Genomic DNA, 26,391 nt, shown 5'->3' with positions numbered 1-26,391 from the left:
AGTATTTATATATAGTGGTAGAGCATTCAACTACAGATCGAATGATCCCCTGTTCAAACCCAGTTGTACCTGAGTTCAATTTACGATAAAAGAAAGTTACCATTCAAAATCGCCGCAAATCATTTTTTCTTTTGCATATTTTTATTATATTGTGGGTGAGAGATATTGTTTTTATAACGGCACCCGTTATAAACGTATAAATTGTATGTATTGTTGTTTAGCTAGGAAGATATGACATCGACGTATAAATTGAGTCATGTTGTATCAGAGAGTTATCAAACGGGTATATATTATAATTCATATTTACGTAAAGGTATCTTTTTTAAAAGAAGAATAATATATGCTTCATACGTTTTTGTTGTGGAGACGCCTACTAATTAACATAGGCGGGTGAATGAGATATATAAAGGTATCAATCACCAATACTGGGGGAGTCCGGCAACGACCGTCAAATAGGCAAGACGCTTATGCTGCCTCCAGTAAGACATGCAACACGCCACCTGCCGGAATATCTCCAACTGAAGTATATCTGAAGACATGTAAATATGTATATAACTTTTCTTCCTAATATATTATTGTATACCTTTACTTTTGTGTTCTTGTTAATTATTGTGCAGACGCAACACTTTTCTTTCTCCAAGAGTTCTTCTATCTTCACTGCTGAGCTCTGTGATGAAACATGAAATAACCAACACCATCCAATTCAGACCTCTGTTTTTCCTTCTTTTGTGAAACCACAGAAAACACTAAAAATTTTTAAAATATAAATCTATTTCAATTGTCTCAAATGATCTTCACAAAGAGTCTGCATTTCGTGTCTGCATTCTTATTCTTCACAGCCTCGCTTCCTGGTTTAAAGCACGTCTGTTCACCTCTGTTACCAAACTCCAACTCTTTGACTCTAAACTTCCCGAGATCTTGATCTCAGGTCCGTTACGTCATCATTAACAAGCACACGTCTCTCGACATGTGACCTCTCCACGGTATGTGCAAGGTCATTTTGTTTATTTAATCTACCTAATTTATGTAAACATCCTCAGCTAAAGCTCATTGCTGCACTTTATTCCATAAACAATATTATTATCTAACATTTTAAAACTAAACATTAATCAGAAGTGACTTTTCCAAGGCATTCATCGTCAAATATCAGCCCAAATATTATCTGACGTGCTATTGTAAACAAATACATTTGATGAACGACATTATCATTATTATTTATTTATTGTGAATTAGTCAACCGGGCAAATTATTCCTCGTAATATATAATAATCAACAGAGGATTGATCCTATAATAATACATACGCAATCTGCATGAATTAAAATATCATGTTTAAGCGTATTGCACGACCGGGCAACACCGGGCATCCAGCTAGTATTATATAGATAAGTATTAGCATTAGTAAATGATTACTATTAGAGTTTATAAATATCTTATCCGCATATCCAAGGATACTATACAACACAACCCTCCTAGTAAGGTTTCGCCAACCGTGACTATTTTGCTAATTTTTTGTACACATCAAAAAACTAACAGGGATCTCTTTTTTCTGTTTTTTTAGCTATTTTGAATTATCGATTAGCCATAACATTTCAGTGTGTTATTGATTTCTTTAAGCAAGTTGTACGCGTCAGTAACCAGATCGAAGCCACTAAACTAAAACAATCAAAGTTTGATGATGTGGAAGCGCGGATTTCGTTTGGCTTTCTTTTTTTGATTTCCTTCCTTAACATTGTTTAGCTAAACTAAGATGAACACAAACGGATTTGAGACTTCTCGCAAAATTTAAAGAAATAAAAAAACGTTTTAAAAATAGATATGCCAAAAAAATAGAAAAAAGAAAACAAAAAGAGTTTCGAAAATGCATCGAAAATTTAAAAGAAAAGAATCACTACACACACACACACACACACACACACACACACACACACACACACATATATATATATATATATATATATATATATATGTATATATATATAATGAGAATGTGTGTGAAGACACTTCTCAACCTATATTTTTATATGAATTTTTTATATGAATTTTTGATATGCAGATTTGAAATTTGGTATATAGGATATTCAGACATATAGAAAACTTGTTAATCCGTTTTCATTCGGAAAAACAGGCTGCTAAATGATCAAAATTGAAAAACTGGTACGTGAGCGCCATCAAATTTTTACCAATTTGCTAATTGTTTCACATAGATTACTTACGATGAGAATAAGTAGGTTTGAAAACACTTTTTAAAGATCGTGTCACGCTCATCTAATGATTATTATACTTGTTACGCTGCCTTTAGGTTTTGGTTTCGATCTGAGCTCGAGTATCTTTTTTTTTTTATGTTTGGTGCAAAAATAATGTCGTTTTTGACGTTTAACTTCAAAAGATCATAACTCCTTTCATACTAAGCTTCATTAATCGAAATAAGAACCACTGGAATAGACACATTTTTGCCAACGAGAAACAAGCTTATTTATCCGATTAGCATAGAAATCCGGAGTTCTGGGAGCGATGAAGTCATTGAAGGCCGATTCGGCAGTTATACTAGCACCTATCCTGAGCCAGGAACCAATCTTACAACCATTTAGTTGATAGTCAGCAGTTTTATCTTCTAGCGCATGTAATTATATTTTTACAATATTAGGTCATTTTTTGACGTTCAACTTATTTCATAATAAACTGTATTAATCAAAAGAAGAACCATTAGTATCAACACATTTTTTACCAACAAAAAACAAGTTTATTCATCCCATTAGCATAGAAATCCGGAGTTCTGGAAGCGATGAAGTGATTGAAGGCCGATTCGGCATCATCTCTGCTTTTGAAGCATTTTTTGTGCAGGAAGTTGTTGAGGTGTTTGAAAAAGTGATAATGGTAATAATCGGCGGGCGAGAGGTCTGGTGAATATGGGGGATGAGGCAGAGTCTCGTAGCCCAATTTGTTCAGCTTCTGCAGAGTCATTGGAGCAACATGCGGGCGAGTGTGGTCATGAAGGAGAATTGGTCCCTTCATATTGACCAAACTCGGGCACATACGTTGGAGCTTCTGGTGCATTTCATCAATTTGTCGTTAGCACTTCTCCGCTGTAATCGTCTCACTTGAATTCAAGAATCTTTCACGTCTTTAGTTCCTCACGAATAATTACGTGCACAGTTCCCACACTGACATTAAACTGTGAACTTATTGTCTCTATAGGCACATGATGGTTCTTATCCATGAAATTCTTTATTTGGCCAATCAACTCTGGTGTTCTGACTTCCTTATTTCTTCCACATCTTTCATCATTCTTCATAGACTATCTGCCTTTCTTGAATCTCTTATCTCACTCAAAAACTGATGCTTGATTCATTCTATGGGGTTCAGAAGCAATCTGAAGCATTCCATACGTTTTCTGTGGCATTTTTTTCTAAGTTTAAAATAGAATTTTATTGCGTATCGTTCTTCTGAAGTGTCCTCACGTCCAGATTGCATTTTGGAAATTCACCAGCTGTGACAATCAGGCTTTAGTAGGTTGTATTCCAATTCCTGCTGTAGCTGTTCATTTGAACCTGAAATCATAAAAATTGGTCAGTCATTTCATAAGAAGTATAGCAATAACATACTGGATTTTCAAGAGTTTACAATAATTTTTAATCACTGTACAAAAAAAGTCTGGAAACTTATGTAATGCATCTCATATTTTATCAACTTACATCAAGTGGCTTCATACCTTGTCTGGAGCGATATAAAATATTCTTATATAATAGGGTTATAAATTGCCTTGTGATAAGTTATGGAGGGAGAGTCTACAAAAATCACCTTAATCAGATAGTGAAGTGTCTTGTATATATAATATATTTTATATGTATATTTTATATGTATACCTCCCTTTCTTGTATCTTGTTTATCCAAATTTGTGTTGTCATGGAAACATCTTGTATTTAATAAAATTCAAACTCCTTTCCACAATCCAACCATATTGAATACAAATAAACTTCAGTTTTTATTTAACTTATAGACATAGTTTTAATCATGAAACTTTGCTTTGTTATGTTTTGGTTTCGGTTCAATTCTAGCTGATGGCACTTAAGTCATATTTGTTGCTTATTAGTGAAATCGTGACTATATATTGGGTACAATATGATATGAAATAATTGAGTCTATGATAATATATACGAAATTTGTGTAAATTAAAATATTTAAACATATTTTACGACTGGGTAACACTAACACGCACACTACAGGCCTTAACAAAAACCTAGGACTACTCAGTGACTACAATTTTTATAACTACAAAGATATTCTATAAACATTTCCTTAGGACTAAAATGCACGGTGAGATGGGGTAACTCTTTCCGAAATCTTTACATTTTCCCTAATGTTTTCTTTCTTTATCCTCTCATACACATGGCATGTGTATGTGTGTGCGTATTATGTACGCATATTTGTATGTAGTTGTGCGAGTGCATGTATATACGTACCTGAAAGTGTATATACAGGTCAGTATATGTATATATATGTATATGTATGTGTAAAAAAAAAAAAAAAAAAGTAAGCGTCTTTAATTTATATCGGTGGACTGAGTTTACATTTTGACTATCTGTCGCTGTTTATTTGTGAAAAAATGTGTGAATTTGTTTATATCATCGTCAGTTACTATTCCAAAAGTGTCTGTCTCAACAAAACTTTTTATTTAAAAAAAAAAAAAGTAAGCGTCTTAAATATGTCGGTGGACTGTGTTTACATTTTGACTATCCGTCGCTGAGTTTATTTGTGAAAAAATGTGTGAATTTGTTTATATCATCGTCAGTTACTATTCCAAAAGTGTCTGTCTCAACAAAACTTTTTATTTAAAAAAAAAAAAAAAAGTAAGCGTCTTTAATTTATGTCGGTGAACTGAGTTTACATTTTGACTATCTGTCGCTGTGTTTATTTGTGAAAAATGTGTGAATTTGTTTATATCATCGTCAGTTACTATTCCAAAAGTGTCTTTCTCAACAAAACTTTTTATTAAAAAAAAAAAAAAAAGCGGGAGACCAGTACCCGCATTAAGCTGGTCTGCAGTTTGACTTGTTGCTGGCTATCTTGCTCTTGCTTGTTGCTGGATGTCAGCATTTTGAACTGAGAGAGAGATTTAGCTGTCGTACAAAGCTAAAACTCTGTAACATCATCTTTGTATAGATACTCCCTCAGGTATTTGTCTATTATAAAAAAAAAGAAAAAAGTCCTGTTGCGATAAAAAAAAAAAAGCTGTGACGTGTGTACGCCTGTAATGCTGGATGCATGTAACAATTATTCTGCCATCATTATTTGTATCCATTTATGCATATGCGTATGTATATTTATATATGTATGTGTGTGTATATTTATATATGTACATGTGAGTTTATATGTATTTATATCTACGTGTAATATGTATGTATATGTGTATATATGTTTGTGTGTGTACATATATACATTTATAAATGTCTGTATGCATGTATGTGTGTATATGCATGTATGTGTATGTATGCAGGTGTGTATGTATATGTATTTGTATGTGTGCATGTATGTGTGTATGTGTATTAATGCATATATATGGATGTGTTAATTATATGTAGGTAAGTGTATGTATATGTATGTGCATATGTGTACGTATATGTATGTGTAAGTATATGTGTGTATGTATTTGTATATGTGGATGTATATGTATGAATGTGGGTATGTATATGTATGTTTGTGTATTATGCATTGTGTATGTACATGGGTATATATGAGCGTATGCTTATAGACATGTATGTATGTATGTATGTATGTATGCATGTATACATTTATATGTATGTATACCAATGACCGTCTAGTTTATGCTTGCATGTGTGTGTATGTATATGCATGTGTGCGTATTGTGTATTGTGTATGTACGCATGTATATGTGTGTGTGAGTGTATATATATGTATGTATACCAATGACCGTCTTTAGTGTCATGTCTGCTTGAGCATGTGAATTCGCTGGCAGGACTATATGTCATTTTTTGAGCTCATGAACTTTCAGTGTCTGAGGGAGTGGCACTCGTCTGACAAGACGTTGCAATCATCATGTATCTATATATGTATGTATATGTGGATATATGTGTATGTGTGCGCATATATGTGTGTATGTTTTCAAAACACATTTTCTTTAAGTGTTAATTTTCTTCATATTACCGTATATGTATATATATATATGTGTGTATGTATTTCTCGCACACCTATACTTCTTTTCCCGTCACTCTCTTCTCCTCTTCCTCTCTCTCTCCCTACATTCGCTTATGTAAACTTGTGTATATATGTACAGCTGTCTCTACGTGTAAATGTATGCGTAAGCATTTATGTATGTACATGTATGTCTGTTAGTATATATATATATATGCACATATGCATGCATTTATGTATGCATATGTGCATATATATATATATATATATATATATATATATATATATATATATATATATTTGTACATGTGAGTATTTGTTTGTATACGTATGTATATGTACATATTAATATACGAATTAATAAAAAGTAGCGTTTCGTTTTTGTCTTAAAACGGTTGAATTTAGAAACGACGTTTTCGTTCTTTTTCGAACAAGAAATAGCCGTTAAATTACAAATGAGCATCATAGCGTTTCTCCTCATAACATCTTATATCCTTTGAATTCTTATTCTCTCTTAGAATAAATAATATCGTTAGAATTCAAAGGATTGGACAGTTAAAGACGCGTTTCTCATTTTTATTTACTGTTTAATTTTTAATTTTTCGTTTGTATGTGTATATGTACTGTGTGCATGTGTGTATGTGTGTACTTATATGTGTATATATTTAAGACTGACGTGGCACCTTCTCATTGGCTATACCTCCTTCTCCTTCTCCTCCTCCTCCTCCTCCTTCTTCTTCTCTTCCTCCTCCTCTACCTTTCTTCCTTTTCCATTCCCCTTTTCCCCGTGCATGCTCATACTTTCACTACACCGATGAAGCCTTCGGGACAAGATCAAAGTGTAGTATCTGTTCTTCAGATGCTGGACTTATATTTCTTGTTCTCTTTCGGTGGAGGAGAAATCCTTCACGACTGAGACAATTTTTTATTTTTGTACCTTTTCTCCACGTTAAAAAACGACCCTGGTGTCTAACTCTGTCCCGTGGGGAGGCATAGTAAATAGGTACACCGATGAAGACTGAAGGATCGGTCGAAATTATGTACTTATAAAAAAAGTTTTTTATTTTTTTTTTCATAATATTATTTTGTATTCTTGCACGTCACCAATTGAAAACGAATAAAGAAAAGTTATAAGCTTTTATACTTTTCGTATTCTTTTTTATACATTTCCATTCATATATATATATATATATATATATATATATATATATATATATTATAAGTATATATGATATTAGCACGGATACCCAGCGTTGCCAGGGTCGATGTGAAGTTTGGTTTGGTCACACCTGCTATACTAAGACTATTGAGCAGTTTTTCATTATTATATGCCAACTCCATCGTTACCCCAACAAAAACTTCAAAAATAAAAGAACCAATGAAATCACGAAAATGTAATCCCCCCCCCAGAAAAAGAAGTACGTGACAAAGTCTCCACCAGATACAAAGAGAAGTTATTCTTCGGATATTGAGCACCTTGTTATGACTATATTCCAGTTTAAGCGAATTTCTTTTATACTGCCTCAGTTTAGGAAGATTGGTTTTTACGGTCTGTTGCAATGAAAACAAACTGTAAATAATTCAATTTCAAAAAATACCAAAGTAGAATTTGTGTGAACCAAATGTTTATGTTATAAAAATGATGAGTTATGACTTATTGTGTTATTAAAAGGAAAAAAAATTAGTTACGATGTCAAAAAAATGTGAAGAAAAACACTGTTAAAAAACGTAATTGAAAATGTTTTTGTTTTAAATAAAGAATCGTAGTTGCATTGAATCGTTTGTTTATTTTAAAACAAAAATTTACTGGACCACAACGTTGATTGCGAAATCACGGAAATTATTTTATTTAAACTAATTCCAAAAATAATCCTTGAAAGTTTTTAATTTTATTATAATATCCGCCGAAAAAGAAAACAAAAACAAAAAAAGAACTCCGTTCATGCCTAAGGGAACTAACTCAACCCGATTCATAAAAGAAGTCGATGTCGGTAAAAATAAAATAAATTAAATATGTTATCAATATAAATCAAATTTAAATAACAAACTTAAATAGAACACTTAAAATAATTCTCTCCCTATAAACAATAACTAATACACCGCTATTTAATCAAGTCGATTTTCCTTAACGTAATATGCAAATGACGTCACCTCTTTAATCTTATATTTTGCAATAATCATAGTATATATAGGAACTAGCAGGGTTACCCGGCGTTGCTCGGGACCGTATAAACAATGAAAAAAGAAAAGCAGATATTGAATATATGTTTTATTCTTAGGGGAGAGGAATCTTTCATCTCTATGTATTATTTGTTTTATCTACCCTAGGACTGGTATTGTTCATGTTTTATCCCTAGCGTAGGTAATTTACAGCATGTATATGAAATTGTTTTACCTTAGGGAGAAGAGAACAGGTAATATACAACATAATGTGTCTATATTACATCCCTGGCAACGCCTAGAAACCAGCTAGAACATGTATTTCAGTCAATCTTTATTACATCCTGGGCTATGCCGGGAAACCAGCTAATCTCTATTTAGTGACTTGACCACCAAAATACCTCCCTAAGTGTGTCCTTTCTTTTGAACTTATTAGATATAGGTATCTAGAAATTTGTGTGAAATTTTGTTGAATGCATTGTTCACTATGATTTTCTTATTGTTCTACACAATATCAACTGTAGCGAAATAACACAGTAAACTTAGTGTAATGTTAGAATAAAGAGCAAAGGAAAAAATTAGAATCATATTCTGTAATTGCAAATCTAAATTTGCTAGCGTGTACCAGTATTTGCCAGGTTGTGGAAATTTGGAATTTATAACATATGTAGTGGCCTTTTCCTAGATACCTATTTTTATAATTGTTTCAGTACATTGCTACAAAATGTGACATTTGTTGGCGTTTGTAAAAAAAAAGCATGAATTTGCTTATATTCCAAAAAAGAAAATATCAGTGCACAGTATTGAAAGTGTTTGAGATTCAAAAGTCTGTAACATTTCTACTAACTTCATAAGATGTCATGTGAGAAACTGAATTGAATATCAAGACATTATCTGAAGCGTTTTTATTTTGGTGTAACATATGTGTTTACAGTGAACCTTAACTTTTAATAAACAGATTGGTATGCAATGACATAGGCTAGGAATCTTAGACAAAATATATATAAATTGGAAAAATGTGTGAACAAATGAAAAAAAATGATCCGCTCCACTTGATGACATCAAGCACAGTAATATTTTAGTGAAGAAAATATGAAATTGATGTTCAGTGATTAGTTTGGATGAATGAGAAAATGTAATTGTTTGATGCATAAAAAATAACTCATTTGCTGTATTTGATATTAAGCAGCAAAAAAATAGTGATTTGAATATTAAGGAAAACATCAAATCAGATTATGTAAAAAAAAAAGATGAAATTAGAAAATATATATTTTCTGTTTATGAGTTCTGCCAATCAAAATTTTGTGGCAGAAATTGGGTGATTACCATGCAATTTTATTTTGGTAAAATTCTTAAATTATTTCAATGTTTATTATAATTTCTTATTAGTGACTTGTTATCATCAAAATCCGCCCCGAAGAGTGTCCTTTCTTTTATTAGGTATCAGAATAGGTATCCAGATTTCTACTTCTATACAAATATGATATTGTAGTACAGTAAATGTCAAATTGTTTTTCAAGTATTAGTTTGTAACGTTTGTACTGACTTCATCAGATGTCATGTAAGAAACTGAATTCTATGTAAGAAGACTTTATCTGAAGTGTTTGTATTTTGGTATATCATGTGTGATTACGCTGTAGTAATTGCGCTGAAATCATGTTAATTACAAATGACAAAAGTTAAATCAATTTCTTATTCAGCTACACAATATAAACTAAAGGAAATCAAATTTGCAAAATAAAAGAAATATGTAGTTATGGGTTAGTTTGGAGTTAGAATAAAAAGCCAACAAAACAGTTAGTTTGTATTGTGTAGATTGTTCATTTCTGATAGTATTGAGAGTCGTCAATGAAAATCTTAATTTCTGACAAAATACTGAATGTTTCTCGGATACCCATTCGTAAAAAGTACCTTTTTTGAAAAAAAAAAAAAAAAAAACACTCCCCGGATCACCTTCACCACCTTAAAAAAAAATATATAAGACAAAAGGGGAAAAAGCAGTAACAATCATGTGCTGAAGTTCATTGAAAACAAATCGTTTGTCAAAGAAATATAATGAAAATTCTCAGAGTGAAAAAAAAATGGGATTTTTAAAAAATCTGGTTTCCAAGTAATAGGAAACATGTACAGCAAATCGAAATAGTGATAGTTATTTGGTGCTTATACGAAACAGGTATCAAAGATTGTCACCAGTGATTTTATTTATGTTAACAGTGCATGTCACTAAAAATAATGATGGTAGCGAAATTAAGTTTTGTTAATTCTACCCAATATAAAATAGGGAAGGGCTGAAGGGGTGATTTGCTTTTATTTTTTACCCCTCGGTATAGGGAGGTGACTGATCATCCAACCAACTAAGGGGATGGGGCAGGAAGTCTACCCTCTCTTGCCTTAGGGAGGGAGTATTTTTTTTTTTAAGTTTGCCCGGAGGAGAGATGGGCAACCTCCCTGCACTTGGGGACGGGGGGTCATGACCTTATTCGCACGGAGGAAATAGGGGTCTGAAGTAAACTTGAGTGTAGTGTAAACCTGTTTATTAGACCAGCTTGCTATAGCTCTCTTTATCTTTTTAAGTTTTGCCATCTTATGGTGTGTATAAAAAGGCTCTTTTAGTTTCCCAGGGTGTATACCCTCCGTTGACCATTTATGTTTAAGAGTTTTCCTTGCCCCTTCTCTGCTCCAGAATGGGAAGGGAGCTCTTTCCCACTGTAAGGGGGGGCGGCTTTCTTTTATGGTTATGTGGGGAGCCTTACCTTTAGCCCCCTTAAGGTGGTAGGTGTTTTTTGTAAAATTGTTAGTCAAATGTTGATCAAATATTATAAGTTTGTGTGATATGCATGAAACATGTGTAGAATATGATCTGCTCTCATGCTGAAAGCAAGTAGAGAAACATTGTGAAAAAATGATGTAAACCTAAACTAAGCAAACGACCAGTCAATGGAAATGTTTATTATAATGTATCAACAATAACACATTATCATAGTTATTTGGTGCTTATACGAAACAGGTATCAGGGATTGTCACCAGTGATTTTATTTATGTTAACAGTGCATGTCACTACAAATAATGATGGTAGCGAAATTAAGTTTTGTTTATTCTACCTAATATAAAGTATATACACAAAACAAAGTAAACATCTGCTGAATTCGATATTAAGCAGCAAAATATTTCAAAACATAAAAGTGTGAAACATAACATGAATACTCTCCATTGTCACTTGAAAACATTGGTCTTGGTAGGCAGTTTATTAGATGCTGAAATAGTGGTCTTGGTATGATGTGCTTAATATTATTGTATGCAAAATGTAAAAACACAAAAGAGGGTACAATCAATATTGAAAAAGTAACATCTGTCACAGAAAATAGTAATTTATAAATATCAAAAGAAATATTATTCTGTACTTAAAATGTTAAACTTACTGTTAACAATAATTTAAAATGGTGATCAGGATGAGTCCAACAACTTAGTCCTTGAGCTTTCTTATTGGTCATAGTAAAAAGAAATTGTAGTCTTTCAAGTTTGTTGGTCGCATTGGGATTCTTGGAATGTATCAACAGATTCCTGCATATGAATCTTTGTTAATTCCACACAATACAAAATATATATACAAAACAAAGTAAAGCATAGTATAGGGTTCGTTTAGACCTCTAATTATCAACCAACTATTGCTAAAAAGAGAAAAGCACTGGAAATGTTTCTTATAATGTATCAATATTGAATTGTTTGGTAAAATTCTTAAATTATTTGAATGTTTATTATAATTTCTAATTAGTGACTTGTTATCATCAAAATCCGCCCCAAAAAGTGTCCTTTCTTTTATTAGGTATCAGAATAGGTATCCAGATTTCTACTTCTATACAAATGTGATATTGTAGTACAGTAAATGTCAAATTGTTTTTCAAGTATTAGTTTGTAACGTTTGTACTGACTTCATCAGATGTCATGTAAGGAACTGAATTCTATTTAAGACTTTATCTGAAGTGTTTTTATTTTGGTAGATCATGTGTGATTACACTGTAGTAATTGCGCTGATAGCATGTTAACTACAAATGACAAAAGTGAAATCAATTTCTGATTCAGCTACACAATATAAACTAAAGGAAATCAAATTTGCAAAATAAAAGAAAAATGTAGTTATGGGTTAGTTTGGAGTTAGAATAAAAAGCCAACAAAACAGTTAGTTTGTATTGTGTAGATTGTTTAATTAACTTTGTTCATTTCTGATAGTATTGAGAGTGGTCAATGAAAACCTTAATTTCTGACAAAATACTGTAATTTTCTTGGATACCCATTCGTGAAAAGTACCTTTTTTGTGAAAAAAAAAGAACACTCCCCAGATCACCTTCACCACCTAAAACACAAAAACAAAAATATCTTTATTCTTCAAATATTGTGCACATTGTTAATGTAAAAAACAGATCCGCACCACTTGGTGAAATCAAGAACAGTAATATTTTAGTAAAGAAAATATATAATTGATTTTCAGTAATTAGTTTGAATGAATATCAGAAAATGTAATTGTTTGATGCATAAGAAAGAACTGACTGTTTCTAATTTCGTTTCCTTTTAATTTCATTTTTGTCCAATCCAATCTGAAGGAGGCGGGTGGTATACCCTGCGTTGTACAGTTATTTTTAAGACTCTCTCCAACATGTATGTAACACAAAGGGTTTTTCCATGGCGCATTTCGCATTCTTTTCCTTCTGGGAAAAGTTTCGTAATCATGTATGAATGATAAGTCAGAATTGTTAATGTTGGCTCAGTGTTTTATTCTTATAATCTGTTGAACAAAGAATCAATCAGACTGTCTGTGTGTGTCGGTGTATATGAGAAGTTTATTTTAGATCCCCAGGGGTTAGACCGTGTGTGGACCATGTATTTTTACGGATTTTCCTTTCTCGTTCCCTTCCCATCTTGGGGAAGGAAACTTTTTTTTTATGGTGGCTCAGAAGGTTTGCTGAGCACTCTTCCCACAAAGGTGGGATGGGTAAATTTTTTTTTTTATTTGGTTGACTGGAGGGCGGGCTGAGCACTCCCCAAAAGGTAGGAGCCGGGGAACTTCTCCTCCCAGAAAGGGGGCCCGGGAAGGCTTCCCTCTCCCCATATTTTTTTTTGTTTTTTTGTGTAAGGTTGATCTCTTTCCGAATGGAGTAAGCGGAACCGACAGGTCAATCAACCATACAAAAGGATATCTATCTCTTAGTTGAAAGAGGGAAGGTCTCCCTGTCCTCCCATACCCCGTCTGAGAGAAGTATCCCCAGCTCTCAGCTTGGGGGGGGGGTGTAGGAGGGCTTAGCCCGCCCTCAAGGCAAATAGTCTGACTGTCTGCCTTATATAAAAAGGCGATTTTAGCTGGTCAGGCGGTATGACCTGCGTTGACTATTTTTCCTCCACCTGTTGACCTTCCCTCCCTGTAAGAGGGAGCCGTGCTACGCAGATTAGGGAAGGGCTGAAGGGGTGATTTGTTTTTTTTTTACCCCTCGCTATAGGGAGGTGGCAGTCATCCAACCAAAGAAGGGGATCAAGCAGGGAGCATTCTCTCTCCTGCATTAGGGAGGGGGTTCTTTTCTTTTTAAGTGTGCCCGTTTTAATAATAAACACATTTTATTATTTTAAATATTAATATTTATTTTTAATAATAAACACATTTTATTATTTTAAATATAAATATTTATTTGTAATAATAAACACATTTCATTTTAAATATTAATATTTATTTATAAGAATAAACACATTTTATTCTACTTTAAATATTAATATTTATTATTAATAATAAAAACATTTTTATTTGAATATTAATATTTATTTTTAATAATAAACACATTTTTATTTTAATATTAATATTTATTTTTAATAATGAACACATTTTATTATTTTAAATACTATTATTTATTTTTAATAATGAACACATTTTATTTTATTTTTAATAATAATATTTATTTTTATTAATAAACACTTATTATTTTATTTTAAATATTAATATTTATTTTTAATAATAAACACATTTTATTATTTTAAATATTAATATATATTTTTAATAATAAACACATTTTATTATTTTAAATATTAATATATATTTTTAATAATAAACACATTTTATTATTTTAAATATTAATATATATTTTTAATAATCAACACATTTTATTATTTTAAATATTAATATTTATTTTTAATAATAAACATTTTATAATTTTAAATAGTAATATTTATATTCATTAATAAACACATTTTATTTTATATTAAATATTAATATTTATTTTTATTAATAAACACATTATTTTAAATATTAATAATTATTGTTAATAATAAACACATGTATTTTATTTCAATATTCATAAACATTAACGTTGTAATTTAAAAAGAAAATGCTATTAAAAATTATAAAAAAAGGTAAAAAAAAAAAAAATTCCGAAAACATGGAAACAAAATATTTTTACCCAAAAAGTATTAGCATATGAGTTAAATAAATAACTGTTGCCAGAAGTATTTGTAATAAAGTGTATTGTAAAATTCCAAAAATATTAGCATATGAAATAAATAAATAAATGTTATTAAGTTCTATAAATAAAAAGAAAGCAGTCAATATAATTCCTCGAAAAATGTAATTCAAGCCCTAATTTTTTTTTTCAAATAAAGGAGCAAGGACCAAGGTTCCATTAAAAACAAAAAAAAAACAAATAACGTGGTTTAAAAAAAAGGTTTTAAACTTCATCAATTATTTACTATCGGGTTACTAAATTAAGTATTTACTTTTTAATAGACACTTAAAAATTGGGATGGGGGGGGGTCGTGAATTTAAAAAAAAAAAACGATTGTCTAAAATATTATATTCGATTTATTGGAAAGAACATAAAATTTCACATTGACCCTGAAAATATCGTAAAAATAGAATCAATAGAAAAATTTTGATAGATTTTAAAAATTAAAAAATTGCAAAAATATTGAGTTCAAAAATTGAAAAATATTGAGTTCGGAAAATTCATTACTGTTTAAAAAAAAATATTTGGGTTTGTATGACTGTACACATAGATTCCAAAAAGTTGTCAAAAGACAAATATATAACAAATAAATGTTATCAAAGGCAAGATAAGTTACTTTTCTATCAAACTGGATATATTTTTTGTGTTTTTATTCAATGTAACATATTTATTCAGCTCGAAAAACATACAGTGTTTACCGATGTATTCGAAAAATGCCACCCGTTGTTTACAAAGCCATTTGCCGGAAGTGACGTTTTATCTAAGGATGATCAAAACCGTATAGAATTAACCTTTTTTTTTATATAAGTTTTATTCAAACAGGCTTTATTTGAACTTAATGGACTTTGTTTTGTATTTATTAACTGTTTTATTCTTTTTATCAAACAAAAATAGAATTTTTATATTGACATATTATGGACTGTTTTTCGAACATCGAAATTTTAAAATTAGTTTTATTTAAAAAAAAAAGACGGTGTTGTTTTTTTAATTGAATTCTAAACTTTATTTGAATTTTTCAACAAACTTTTACAGAAATAATGGACTGTTTGTCAAACATCGAAATTTTAAAAATAAAGTTTTATGACCATTCTAGAGTTATCGAATCTATAAAGTCTATTTTTTTATATGCTCGTGCAAACAGACAGGAATACGAATTTATATATATAGATACTTTCTAGACATAATACTAATCCTAACCTACTTTTTTTCTTTTTTTTTTTTTATTCAATTTTCACCCCAAACAAGGCACAGTGCCACTTTGAAGCAGGGGGCTACTATTAGGGAATTAATTAGCGGGGTCATTATGAAGGGAGAAGAGTAGAAAGATGTTTGTTAACATTACACTTGAACTTCTGCATATCATTGCAGTTGGGAAAGCAGAATCCCGGAAGGGAGTTCCAAAGACCCGCAGTTCTGGGGAAGAAACTATTGGAGTAAAAGGCTTTCTTGCACCTAGGGATCTCCACTGTAAAGGGATGAGACTTAGTAGCTTGTCGGGTTTGTCGGGGGTAGTTACGTCGGGGAGGTACAAGTGTTTGCAGTTCGTCAGAGCATTGACCATTAAAGTATTTGTAGAACAGGCAGAGGGATGCAACATCTCGTCGATGGGACAGAGGTTGAAGCCCAGATGACAGTTCAGGACCTATCAGGTTTGCGACTCTTTTTTGAACCCTGTCCAGGAGCGAGAGACAAGCAGCAGATGCACCAGCCCAGATGTGACAACAGTACTCCATACATGGGCGAATGGTTGCCTTATAGAGGTATAGGATACTGGCAGGCGTAAGTAGTTTTCTAGCACGGTAGAGGGAGCCAACCTTCCTTGCAGCAGCCTTGGCAATGCTCTCAATGTATCTATTCCAGTTCATATTCCCTGTAAACGTTAGGCCGAGGAGTTTAAAAGAAGTACTTTCAGGCAATGTGTTCTTGGCCATTGCTATTGGTGGTAGAGAAGGTTTCTTGTAGTTATTGAAGGAAACAAGCTTAGTCTTAGCAGCATTGAATGAGACCAACCATTTTTGTCCCCATTCCACTACGGATTGGAGGTCTTCCTCTAGTGTTTCTGCCATTTTCTTGGATATGTGTTCATTTGTTTTCCCCTCATATCTGTTATAGAGAGTGGTGTCATCGGCAAATATACCCATCTCCGAAACAATATTATCAGGGAGGTCGTTTATGAATATCAGGAACAATAGAGGTCCAAGGATAGACCCCTGAGGCACTCCCGCATTTATGTCATATTGTTTGGATGTACGTCCGTCGAGGACAACTTTGATTTTTCTATTACTTAAGAAGGATTTAATTACGTTATGAATTCTTCCAGTGATTCCATATGATCTAATTTTCCTTAGAAGACCATCGTGCCATACCCTGTCAAAAGCCTTAGATATATCAAGGGCCACCGCTCTACCCTCCCCTGTTTTATCCAATGAACGGTATATACGTTCAGAAACTACAGTTAAGATATCTGCTGTTGAACGGGCTTGCCTGAATCCATATTGTTTGTCAGTCAAGAGTTTAGCAGCTGTTAGGTGCTGGACTAGGGCTTTATTAACTAAGGACTCAAATATTTTGGCGAAAAGCGGGAGGAGGCTAATGGGGCGATAATTTAGTGGGTCAGTTCTTTCACCAGAATTCTTGAAGACTGGTACCACAGAGGCGGTTTTCCAGCAGTCGGGAAAACAAGATTCGTTAAGGCATTTATTGTAAAGTTTGGACAGAAGATGTATTTTCTGTTTGTGTTGGTCCGTTAATCACAATCTTTTAAAATAATGTCATAAAATAAAACAAAGCGATTTTTTTCTTATTTTGACTCATCTTTTTTTGAGATAATATAGTAGATGCGATGACCGGAAATTGAAACCGAAATCTTGAGGTCATCAGTCCGATGTTCTGTTACGTGAACTATTTAGATGCTAAATTGATCTTAAAACATTATCTTAACAAAATAATCATAGCTTTGGCGTGACGTCGTATATTTATGAGTTTCGTCATGCTTCAAACCATAACTAAATCTCTAAATATGTACAGTACGTAAATGCATAGTTTCTAAACAAATAATTTTATAATAAAATATACTTTTCTTATATTATGAGTGAATCTACCATGCTAGAAAATTTTTTTATTAGTCTATAAAAGGGCAGTTATGTGTGTGTAGCTAAAAGTAAAAAACTACAAAACAAAAACCCGAAAAGTTAGTGTATTCTTTATTGCCGTTGTGCAAGATGAATAGTATCTAAAAAAATGCAAGTATTCATTTAGGGAGGGGGCACTGGGCCACGTTTCCTCAGGTAAGGGGATCGGGTTTTCAGCAATTTTATGTACTAAGTTGGAAATAAATCATTCCTCAAAAAATCTACCATGTCCAGAAACGAATGGGCTAGGAAGAGAAGAACGGGATGGGAGGGGGTCAGGGAGGGGGAGAGAAAAAGCGGGAAATGTGGAAATATAGAGAGAGGTAGACGTTTTAATAGAAATATGTTACACATTTGTCCCGGCCAACGCCAGGTAGCTCAGAATCAAAGGCAAGTTATATTCATAATCGCATTATCTATTTTTAATGGAAATATGTATGTCTGTCAAAAGCTGAAACTACGAGGGGCGTTCCAAAAGTAATGCCTCGTATATTTTTATTCCATCTCAAAACGGACCTGGTGGGATTGCAAATTGAATTGTTATGGTGACTGAACTTATGCATTCATGATCTGAAAATTTTATCTCTGTTGCAGATATTGACGGCGTGAGACTCTTAGAAAGTATCCTCTGTCATTTAGGTGCGTCAGAAGCAGATATGCATCATTGAATTCTAGGCAAAGGTGTATTGAGAATGGTGTTGACTCTGCAGAAAAATAAGTTCTGGAATACAAAAGGTCGCTCGTTTTAATGATATCACTCGCGTCTTCGTAGCTCTTCAACTTAAACAAATAGGAAGCTTTACTTTTAGAACGATCTTTGTGAACTATTGCTTCTATTAATGTAGTATTGCGCCATCTCTTAATATTTACACTAATACTATTTTACACTAATCTATTATCTTTCAAAGCAATGATATAACATCTGTTCTGTTATCATTATACAATTCTCCCAGGCGTTACTTCCTCTTCCGTGAAGAGAAATATCGTTGTGTCTTTTCTGGAAAGAAATGGTTAATTATCTGTTCTCTTGCCGTGAGACTATCTTCCCAGACTCGTTTTAGTAGGTATGTCGTATGCTCGTCTCTATATAACGGGTGTATATAACCGTTGACTTGTATTGTCTAACGTTTATATGTTTACCTGTATACCATTTATGAGTGTTTTATGGTAGTCTGATGTTCTCGTGTCCATACGTTTCGATATATTAACGGATACAGTTTAACAACGGATATCTAACGTTCGCAATATACTTTCAAGAAAAAGGAACGGATAACAGTTCTCTGGGGATTTAATATCTGGGCAATCGGAGAAACATAACTGTCCACCTTTGGTCTTGTTTTGACGGAAAGCTGCAAAGAGGAATCATACCAAGGGACCAAAAAATCTCCGGTTGTATTTTAGCAACTTTATTTCAGATGTCTCCCTATTGGAAAGTTGCATGCTGGCCCTGCGTTCTTTACATTTGATAAGCGTTGGACTCACAGCTTCCCCGGGTTTCCAGAACCATTACGAGCGGTCGGCTCCTGTCTGTTTCTCTCTAACGACGACCAAACTCTAACTACCAACTGACTAAAATCTACGTGTATCAAAAATATATCTTCTTGTGATTACGTCATTAATAGGGATAAGAAAACAGTAGAATCTTTTCATGGTTTTGACTCTCGGATGTGTATCCGTTTATATCTTATATGATTTTATATAGAGTGATATGGTTCTCGTTTGATTCACTGTGCCTAACTGTGTCAAATATATACTCGAGAGTTAAAACAATGATAAAAATATTCTGTTTTCATAGACCCATTAATATACGTAACATTAAGGCCATAATCTGATCGTTTTACATAATCAATAAAATTTATCTGCTTAATAACATTCTTATTTATTGCAAACAAATATTTTATTCTAAAAGCTAACATTCTATTTAGACTACGGACTGAATCATAATAATAATTGACCAGCACATCTATTGGCGTTGCCCGGGAGTTTATGATGTTATCCATCTTTTATAAACCATTGATGAGGAGAGGTGTGTGGGGGGAGGCAAAATAACAGTAGGAAGTCCGGGTGGAGAGAGGTGTTTAAAAAGTGATAGTAGCAGGGAGATTCAAGACAACAGTAGGCAGACCGGATGGAGAAAGGGGTAAAAAAAAAAAATGTTAGTAGCGGGGGAGGGACGTTGCTTGGGCGTGTGTAGGTGATGTAGTAAGGAACTCCGAGGGTAGGGATCAAAACAACAGTTGGCAGCTCATGTGGAGAGAGGTGTTTAAAAAAAAAAAGTGGTAGTAGGCAGGCAGGCTCGAACCTGTGGCGCGAAGATGTCCGGAACCAATAACATAACAATATAATGCAAATTCCACAAAAATAAATATTTAGAAAGTAAAAATTACTTACCAGAGATTCCAGACTGGTTCCAACGTGCCCTCTTTAAAAGCAGTCATTTTCTTAGCTTGTTGTGCTATAAGATAGTCATAATCTACATAGATGGGCAGACAGCTTTTGGCATTTTGGACAATGTGTTCAGCGATGTCCAATTCAATAATGTGACGAATGTCTTTCAATCGCAACATCTCCTTCCGCCACGCCACCTGGTGGTGCTTGGTGTTTGTATCCTTCTGTTGGCACTTACTCAGACCCTTCAGTCGGCCCATCTTGATCATCGAACTGTTGGCCTCAAATTTCTTCTGAAGAACTTTCTCCATCATCTCGTCATAATCGACCTGTCGGTATTTATTGCTACCAAGGCCATCCAGGATACGATGCACCAATCCGTCTGGTATTATAAAGAAACAAGGGTATTTTAAAATACGTTTATTCGAGAAAATTATATTTAAAAGTTAAGAATAAAAGACGTACAGACATAGATGTTTAGACAATTAACAGACGTCCTTTCAATTCGTGCGTTTAACAATAAAAATGACATTTTAATCTTAATCGTGACAAATCAATTTTTTTTAATTTAATGATGACAGACTAATGTGGTTCCATAAGGCGGTGGAAGAAAGACACAACTCTGTAATTAGTAAAAACAAAATATACTGAATAGAACAAATAAATACAACAAATAAAGAGTGTAGTTATACGTCAGTCCGACTGCCGCAAGTACATGATTTGTGTATAATTTGGGTCTTCTCACTGAAAGACATATTTCCCCATTATTTGTAATAAGTGGAATAACTTTTTTACTATCTGTAAGATTGACACACCACAAAAAACCTTAAGCATCACAGACCAATGAAAATACTATTTTAAATTGAAGCATGACAAACCAATGAACATGATATAGTATACTGTTTAAAGCTTAAGTGTGACTGACCGACCGACAGAGCATCTTGTAGCGATGCTCGGACGTATCTAAAATAACATGCATCCATGCAATATGCATTTAACAAGCATCGAATGAGGAAACAAATCTACAAGGGAAGTTCCAAAAGTAATGCCTCCTATTTTTTATTCAGCTCGAATCGTAACAAAGCGCATATGAATGCATGTGAAAATATCAGCAGCAGCCAAAGAATAGATGGTTAGCAAAGGTATTATCACCATCAGCGTTTGAGCACGTATGCAAATTAGCAAGTGTGAGCGAGCTTGTGTCAGAAGAAAAAGAAAAAAAATACTCCACGTGGTCGGGGAGAAAAGCAAAGTGAGTGCCGGGAAATATGTCGAAGGCAAGAAATGGCTGGATTTGGCCATCCAGGATGCAATGCCAAGGGAGAAAAAGAAATGAGTTTCAGATGCGATGGACGTGTGGTGGCAGCGAGATACTATTAAACTGGTGTCGAGACGGCGGGATTTTGTTAATCTCATGGCAGACGAAATGAACAGTAAAAAAAAAGAGCAGGAATTGTTTGGAAAGTAACGGTAATAACCGTCTTTTGCTAAAACAGAAAAAAAACATGAGTCGGATTTATTTATTTTGTTTGTTTGTAGCCGCGACAGAACCCACGATGCCGAATGAATGAGAGGGGATTGCAAATTCATTTCTATGATGACTTCACGCATTCATGATCTAAAAGTTTCATCTCCTTATGGACGATATTGACGGTGTGAGACTCTAAAAAAGTAACCCCTGTCATGGACGTGCATTAGAAGCATAGATCGAGCACTTGCCATGAAAATAACGATAGAGAAGAGACAGTCTCTTTTGTAGGAAAGAGGTTGCAGGGAAGAGAAAAGAGCACCAAAGGCATTGGCTTTCCAAGAGATCACGTTTTTGCTAGCATTAGACTTAGAGATGGCCATGGTTCGGAACAAATTCATGGCTTAGATGTTCTGGGAAAGAAACTTTGTTCATGGAAGTTTCATTTGATTTTTCATACAGAGAGAGAGAGAGAGAGAGAGAGAAAGAGAGAGGAGGAGAGACGAATGCTCCTTGCTTCCTGTGATTGCAGCTACGAACGAGTTCTTGGTTTAAATGTTTTGTAAGGCGTAACATGGATTTGAGCTCAGTCGAGCATCTACCATGAACATAACAATGTAAAGAGGGGTTAACAACATCTCTTCTGCGTGAAAGAGACTGTAAGGACAAGAAAAGATCAACGCTCACAAGATTATAGAACCAATGTTGTACTCTGTGAAGACAGGAAAAAGTGCTCCATGAGGCACCTTCTCAAATATGAGAGCAGTCCTCCATCTTAGGGCGTACCTGTCCCTTCTTCGGGTAGTGTATTGCGTCAAGGGTTAGCTACTTGCTGTAGCTGCAGAATGATTTAAATGTGTTTCTTCCATTCCAAGTTATACATATTTACTTTCTTATGCTTGGCCCCCAAAATCAACAAAGATTACACTATTCCTATGATTATCCTATCTCTGTTGAGTTTAGTTCTGTGCAGTTCTAGGAGGTCCACCCTCCCAGGCCTTGCCTTTTCTCTTTGAGAAAGGGTTAGTTTATTGCTAATCGCCTGGAATGCCACTCAGGCACTTTTTGCAGGTCATATTGCTCTTCTCCGTGGGTGCTAACTTCTAAATCCCACTTTCCGACCTTGGTATCTAAGTTCTTGCAGTGGAAAAGAATTAAACAGTCTATATTGCAGAGGATTACACATTTTTATAAACACCAACCTAACATCATGTGAGGGGAGGGGGGAGGGGGAGAAGTAATCTGAAAATATGTCCCCTTGTGGCCCAGGCTGCCGGCCAAAGAGACAGATTTGATTAGTTTATTTTCTTTCTTTTTTTTTTCTATGTGTCACTTGGGACTTCCAGTTCATGTTGGCATATCCTGATCACGTCAACCTAATTTATATACTTAGATTTCTAATGAAATTTTATGCTTTTTACTGAAACTAATAAAGAATAGTAATACCTCTATATACTCCTCCTCCTCTTCCTCCTCTTACTACTACTACTACTACTAATACTACTACTAATAATAATAATAATAATAATAATAATAATAATAATAATAATAAAAGAGAAGTAAAAACAGTCATTATTTTACTTTAAGTGCAATTATTTGAATCTCGTTTTTGCGCTTGGTTCACCGGGTATACTTTAGTTATGTAAGATTAAATAGAGATGTCTCGCTTTATGAATTATCGTTTTTTTTTTTTTGTGTGGATCAGGGATACTGATGTTCTCTTGATGATCCTTTTTTTTTTCTTGAGACATTGGTGCATTCAAAATCAAGACAACAACGAATTTAACTTATACATTTCCAGATGAGTAACACAATAGGAGAAAACATATTTGTTCACAACTGGTTTGTCACTTATTTGTTCACAACAGGTTCGGACTTATTTTGTCAAGAAAATACAAAATGAACTCTTTTTTAAAGAATACTGAATACCTATGCTGGAATCCACCTTCAGTGCGATTCAGAAAGAAGGCTGGTAACGATATCGCTAAGGATATACAAAATAATTTTTAAATGAAAAAAGAAAATACGTACATGTTTATAAATTTGTGTTGCATGTGTTTGTCACCAAAAAATGTTTATATATTTGTATGTATTTGATTCACTCCTAAACTAATTAACCGATCATTATGAATTTTAATTATGTGTATATGATTATATATTTTTGTGTCTTGGATCCACTCCAAAACTAATTTACTGATCATTATGAATTATATGTAATGTATATGTTTGTATATGTCTATAGATGTCATATTCCAAAAATCACATACAATGTTCACTTACGTTGTTAATGTATTTATGTGTACAAGGAACTCTATCCAAGTAATACAGTACTTGTACAGTATAGTACTCATATGAAAAACTAATGTAAAATGATCGAGTAGCTTCATCTTTATATTAGAAATAAGATACTTGCACAGTATCCTACTCAAGAAACAGGGTACTTGTGCAGTATAGTACTCACATAAAAAAACAAAGAATATCTTACCTGTGACATCCATAAGTTATTAAAACCGTAAATCCGGCTACATATTTGAGTAGTATGACTTACATATGAAAAATAATGTGCTTCTTCGCTATAGAACCCAGATTAAAGACAAATTCTTACCCCTGATGTACAGAAAATTTAGCACAACAGAAAACTTCACAAAAGTATTGATTTCTTTCATTTTAAATTAGAAAAACGGTATTTGTACAGTATCTTACACAAGAAATAAGGTACTTGTGCAGTATCCTACCCAAGAAATAAGGTACTTGTACAGTATAGTATTTATATAAAAACAAAAGAAATCTTACTTGCGACGTACATAAAAGTAATCAAAACCGAAAATCATGTAATATATTCGAGTTGTATGACATTTATATAAGAAATAAGGTGCTTCTTTACTATAGCACTCCGATGTAAAAACGAACTCTCATCTGTGACACACGGAAAGCACAACAGAAAATTATGTAAAATTATCGTGTAGTTTCATCTATATCTTAGAAATGATGTACTTGTACATTATCCTACCCAAAAAATAAGGTACTTTTGCAGTATAGTACTCATATAAAGAAACAAAAAAAACCCTACGTTGTACGTGCATAAAAGTTACTAAAACCGAAAATCATGTAATATATTCGGGTAGTATTACTTTTAAATGAGAAATAAGGTGCTTCTTCACTATAGCACTCTGATGTACAAACAAACTCTTACCTGTGACATACAGAAAAGTTAGCATAACAGAAAATTATGTAAAGTGTTCGAGATAAAGGGCTGCTATTTTAATTTTATGTTTAATTTCAAATATTAATAACTACATTTTATTTCAGTACTTAGTTTATATTTTTATTTCCTGATTGTTTTATTTAATGATAGCGTTTTCTCGTCATAAATGTTTATTATATCTACCAAGTTGATCTTAAGGATAGCATAGACTCAACCATTATATTTTCTTTTCGCCCCCCCCTTCCATTCCTGTTTTTTCATTTTATGTTGAATTTACTTATAACGGCACTAGTTGACTTTCAGAAGACCCCCCCCTCGCTGTTCTTTTACAATCGCAATTTCTTAAAACGTCACTAGCAAAATTCAGAAAGCGATCACGCTTTTGTTTTGACGGTTAATTTAAAAATAAAATGTTAAGTCTTTTGGAACGCTGATGTTTTTAAAGCTAAAATTCTCTTCAATCAGTTTGCACTCTGGAGACGAAGCGTGTTCGAGATAAGTGGCTGCTATTTTAATATTTATGTTTAATTTCAAATATTAATAACTACATTTTATTTCAGTACTTAATTTATATTTGTATTTCCTGATTGTTTTATTTAATGATAGCGTTGTCTCGTCATAAATGTCTATAATATCTACCAAGTTGATTGCATAAACATATTAGGGAATTGTATTCATTGTTAGTGCGTGAGAGGTGAATTTATCACCATACTTTCCATTTAAATAACACGCCAGTTGGACTTTTATTAAGTACAATACTTAATAATTTTTTTTTGTAAATGGAGAGTAGAGAACGCTTTGTGGATGCGTTATTGGCAGCTCCCGTTACTCTCGCTTCTCTTTATTTGTCCCTCAGTCCTAATTTTTTTAATGAGTGATTTTTCTGACAAAGGGAGAAGAAAAAGTTGTATTCTAGGTTGGCAGTATTTTGCGTGAACAGTCGATAGAGATGGCGGAAATTTTCTGTTTTTATGTCTATCCTTGTAGCCATGTCACTAGTAAGGGTGCTGGTGGTAAACGTTTTATCTGGGCTGACGTTATCCGCCTGATAGTCAGGGACCCGAACCTTGGATTAACCACTAAGGAGGCTGTCCTATAAGCAGGAGCAAAGTACTGGGGCTGCTGTATTGCAATTTGGTGAATGGATTCTGAACCATGCAGTAGCTTCTGGTGGGGCCTCTCGATGCCATATTAGTGGGTAATTGTTACAGCTTTACCTTATCATGTTCTACAAAAATATCTTCGTTTCTTTTTCTCTCTTAGTTTCCTCTCTCTGTCCTTCTCTAAGCAAGTCTGACGACCTAGTCCACAAACTCCAAAATTCCGTCATGACAAGTTTCAAGAAAAAAATACATGATTAAACCCGGATCTCCAACTTCCAACGTAAACCGCCCACTACCATGTTTCCT

General features: G+C 33.3%; 1 protein-coding gene across 1 annotated transcript in view; it reads right to left on the bottom strand.

Annotated features, from left to right (window-relative positions):
- Positions 1-26,391, bottom strand: part of LOC145263078 (coiled-coil domain-containing protein 148-like) — a 415,858-nt gene that overhangs the window by 371,441 nt on the left and 18,026 nt on the right. Inside the window, exon 3 of the mRNA XM_080119947.1 lies at positions 20,313-20,691. Coding sequence (XP_079976073.1) covers positions 20,313-20,691 — 379 coding nt within the window. The remainder of the gene's footprint in view (positions 1-20,312; positions 20,692-26,391) is intronic.

This window comes from Euprymna scolopes, chromosome 38, assembly GCF_053919585.1.
Source record: "Euprymna scolopes isolate OS-2025 chromosome 38, ASM5391958v1, whole genome shotgun sequence".
Taxonomy (NCBI): domain Eukaryota; kingdom Metazoa; phylum Mollusca; class Cephalopoda; order Sepiida; family Sepiolidae; genus Euprymna; species Euprymna scolopes.
Note: the sequence above shows the minus strand (reverse complement) of the source record. Positions and strands in the feature narration are given on the sequence as shown.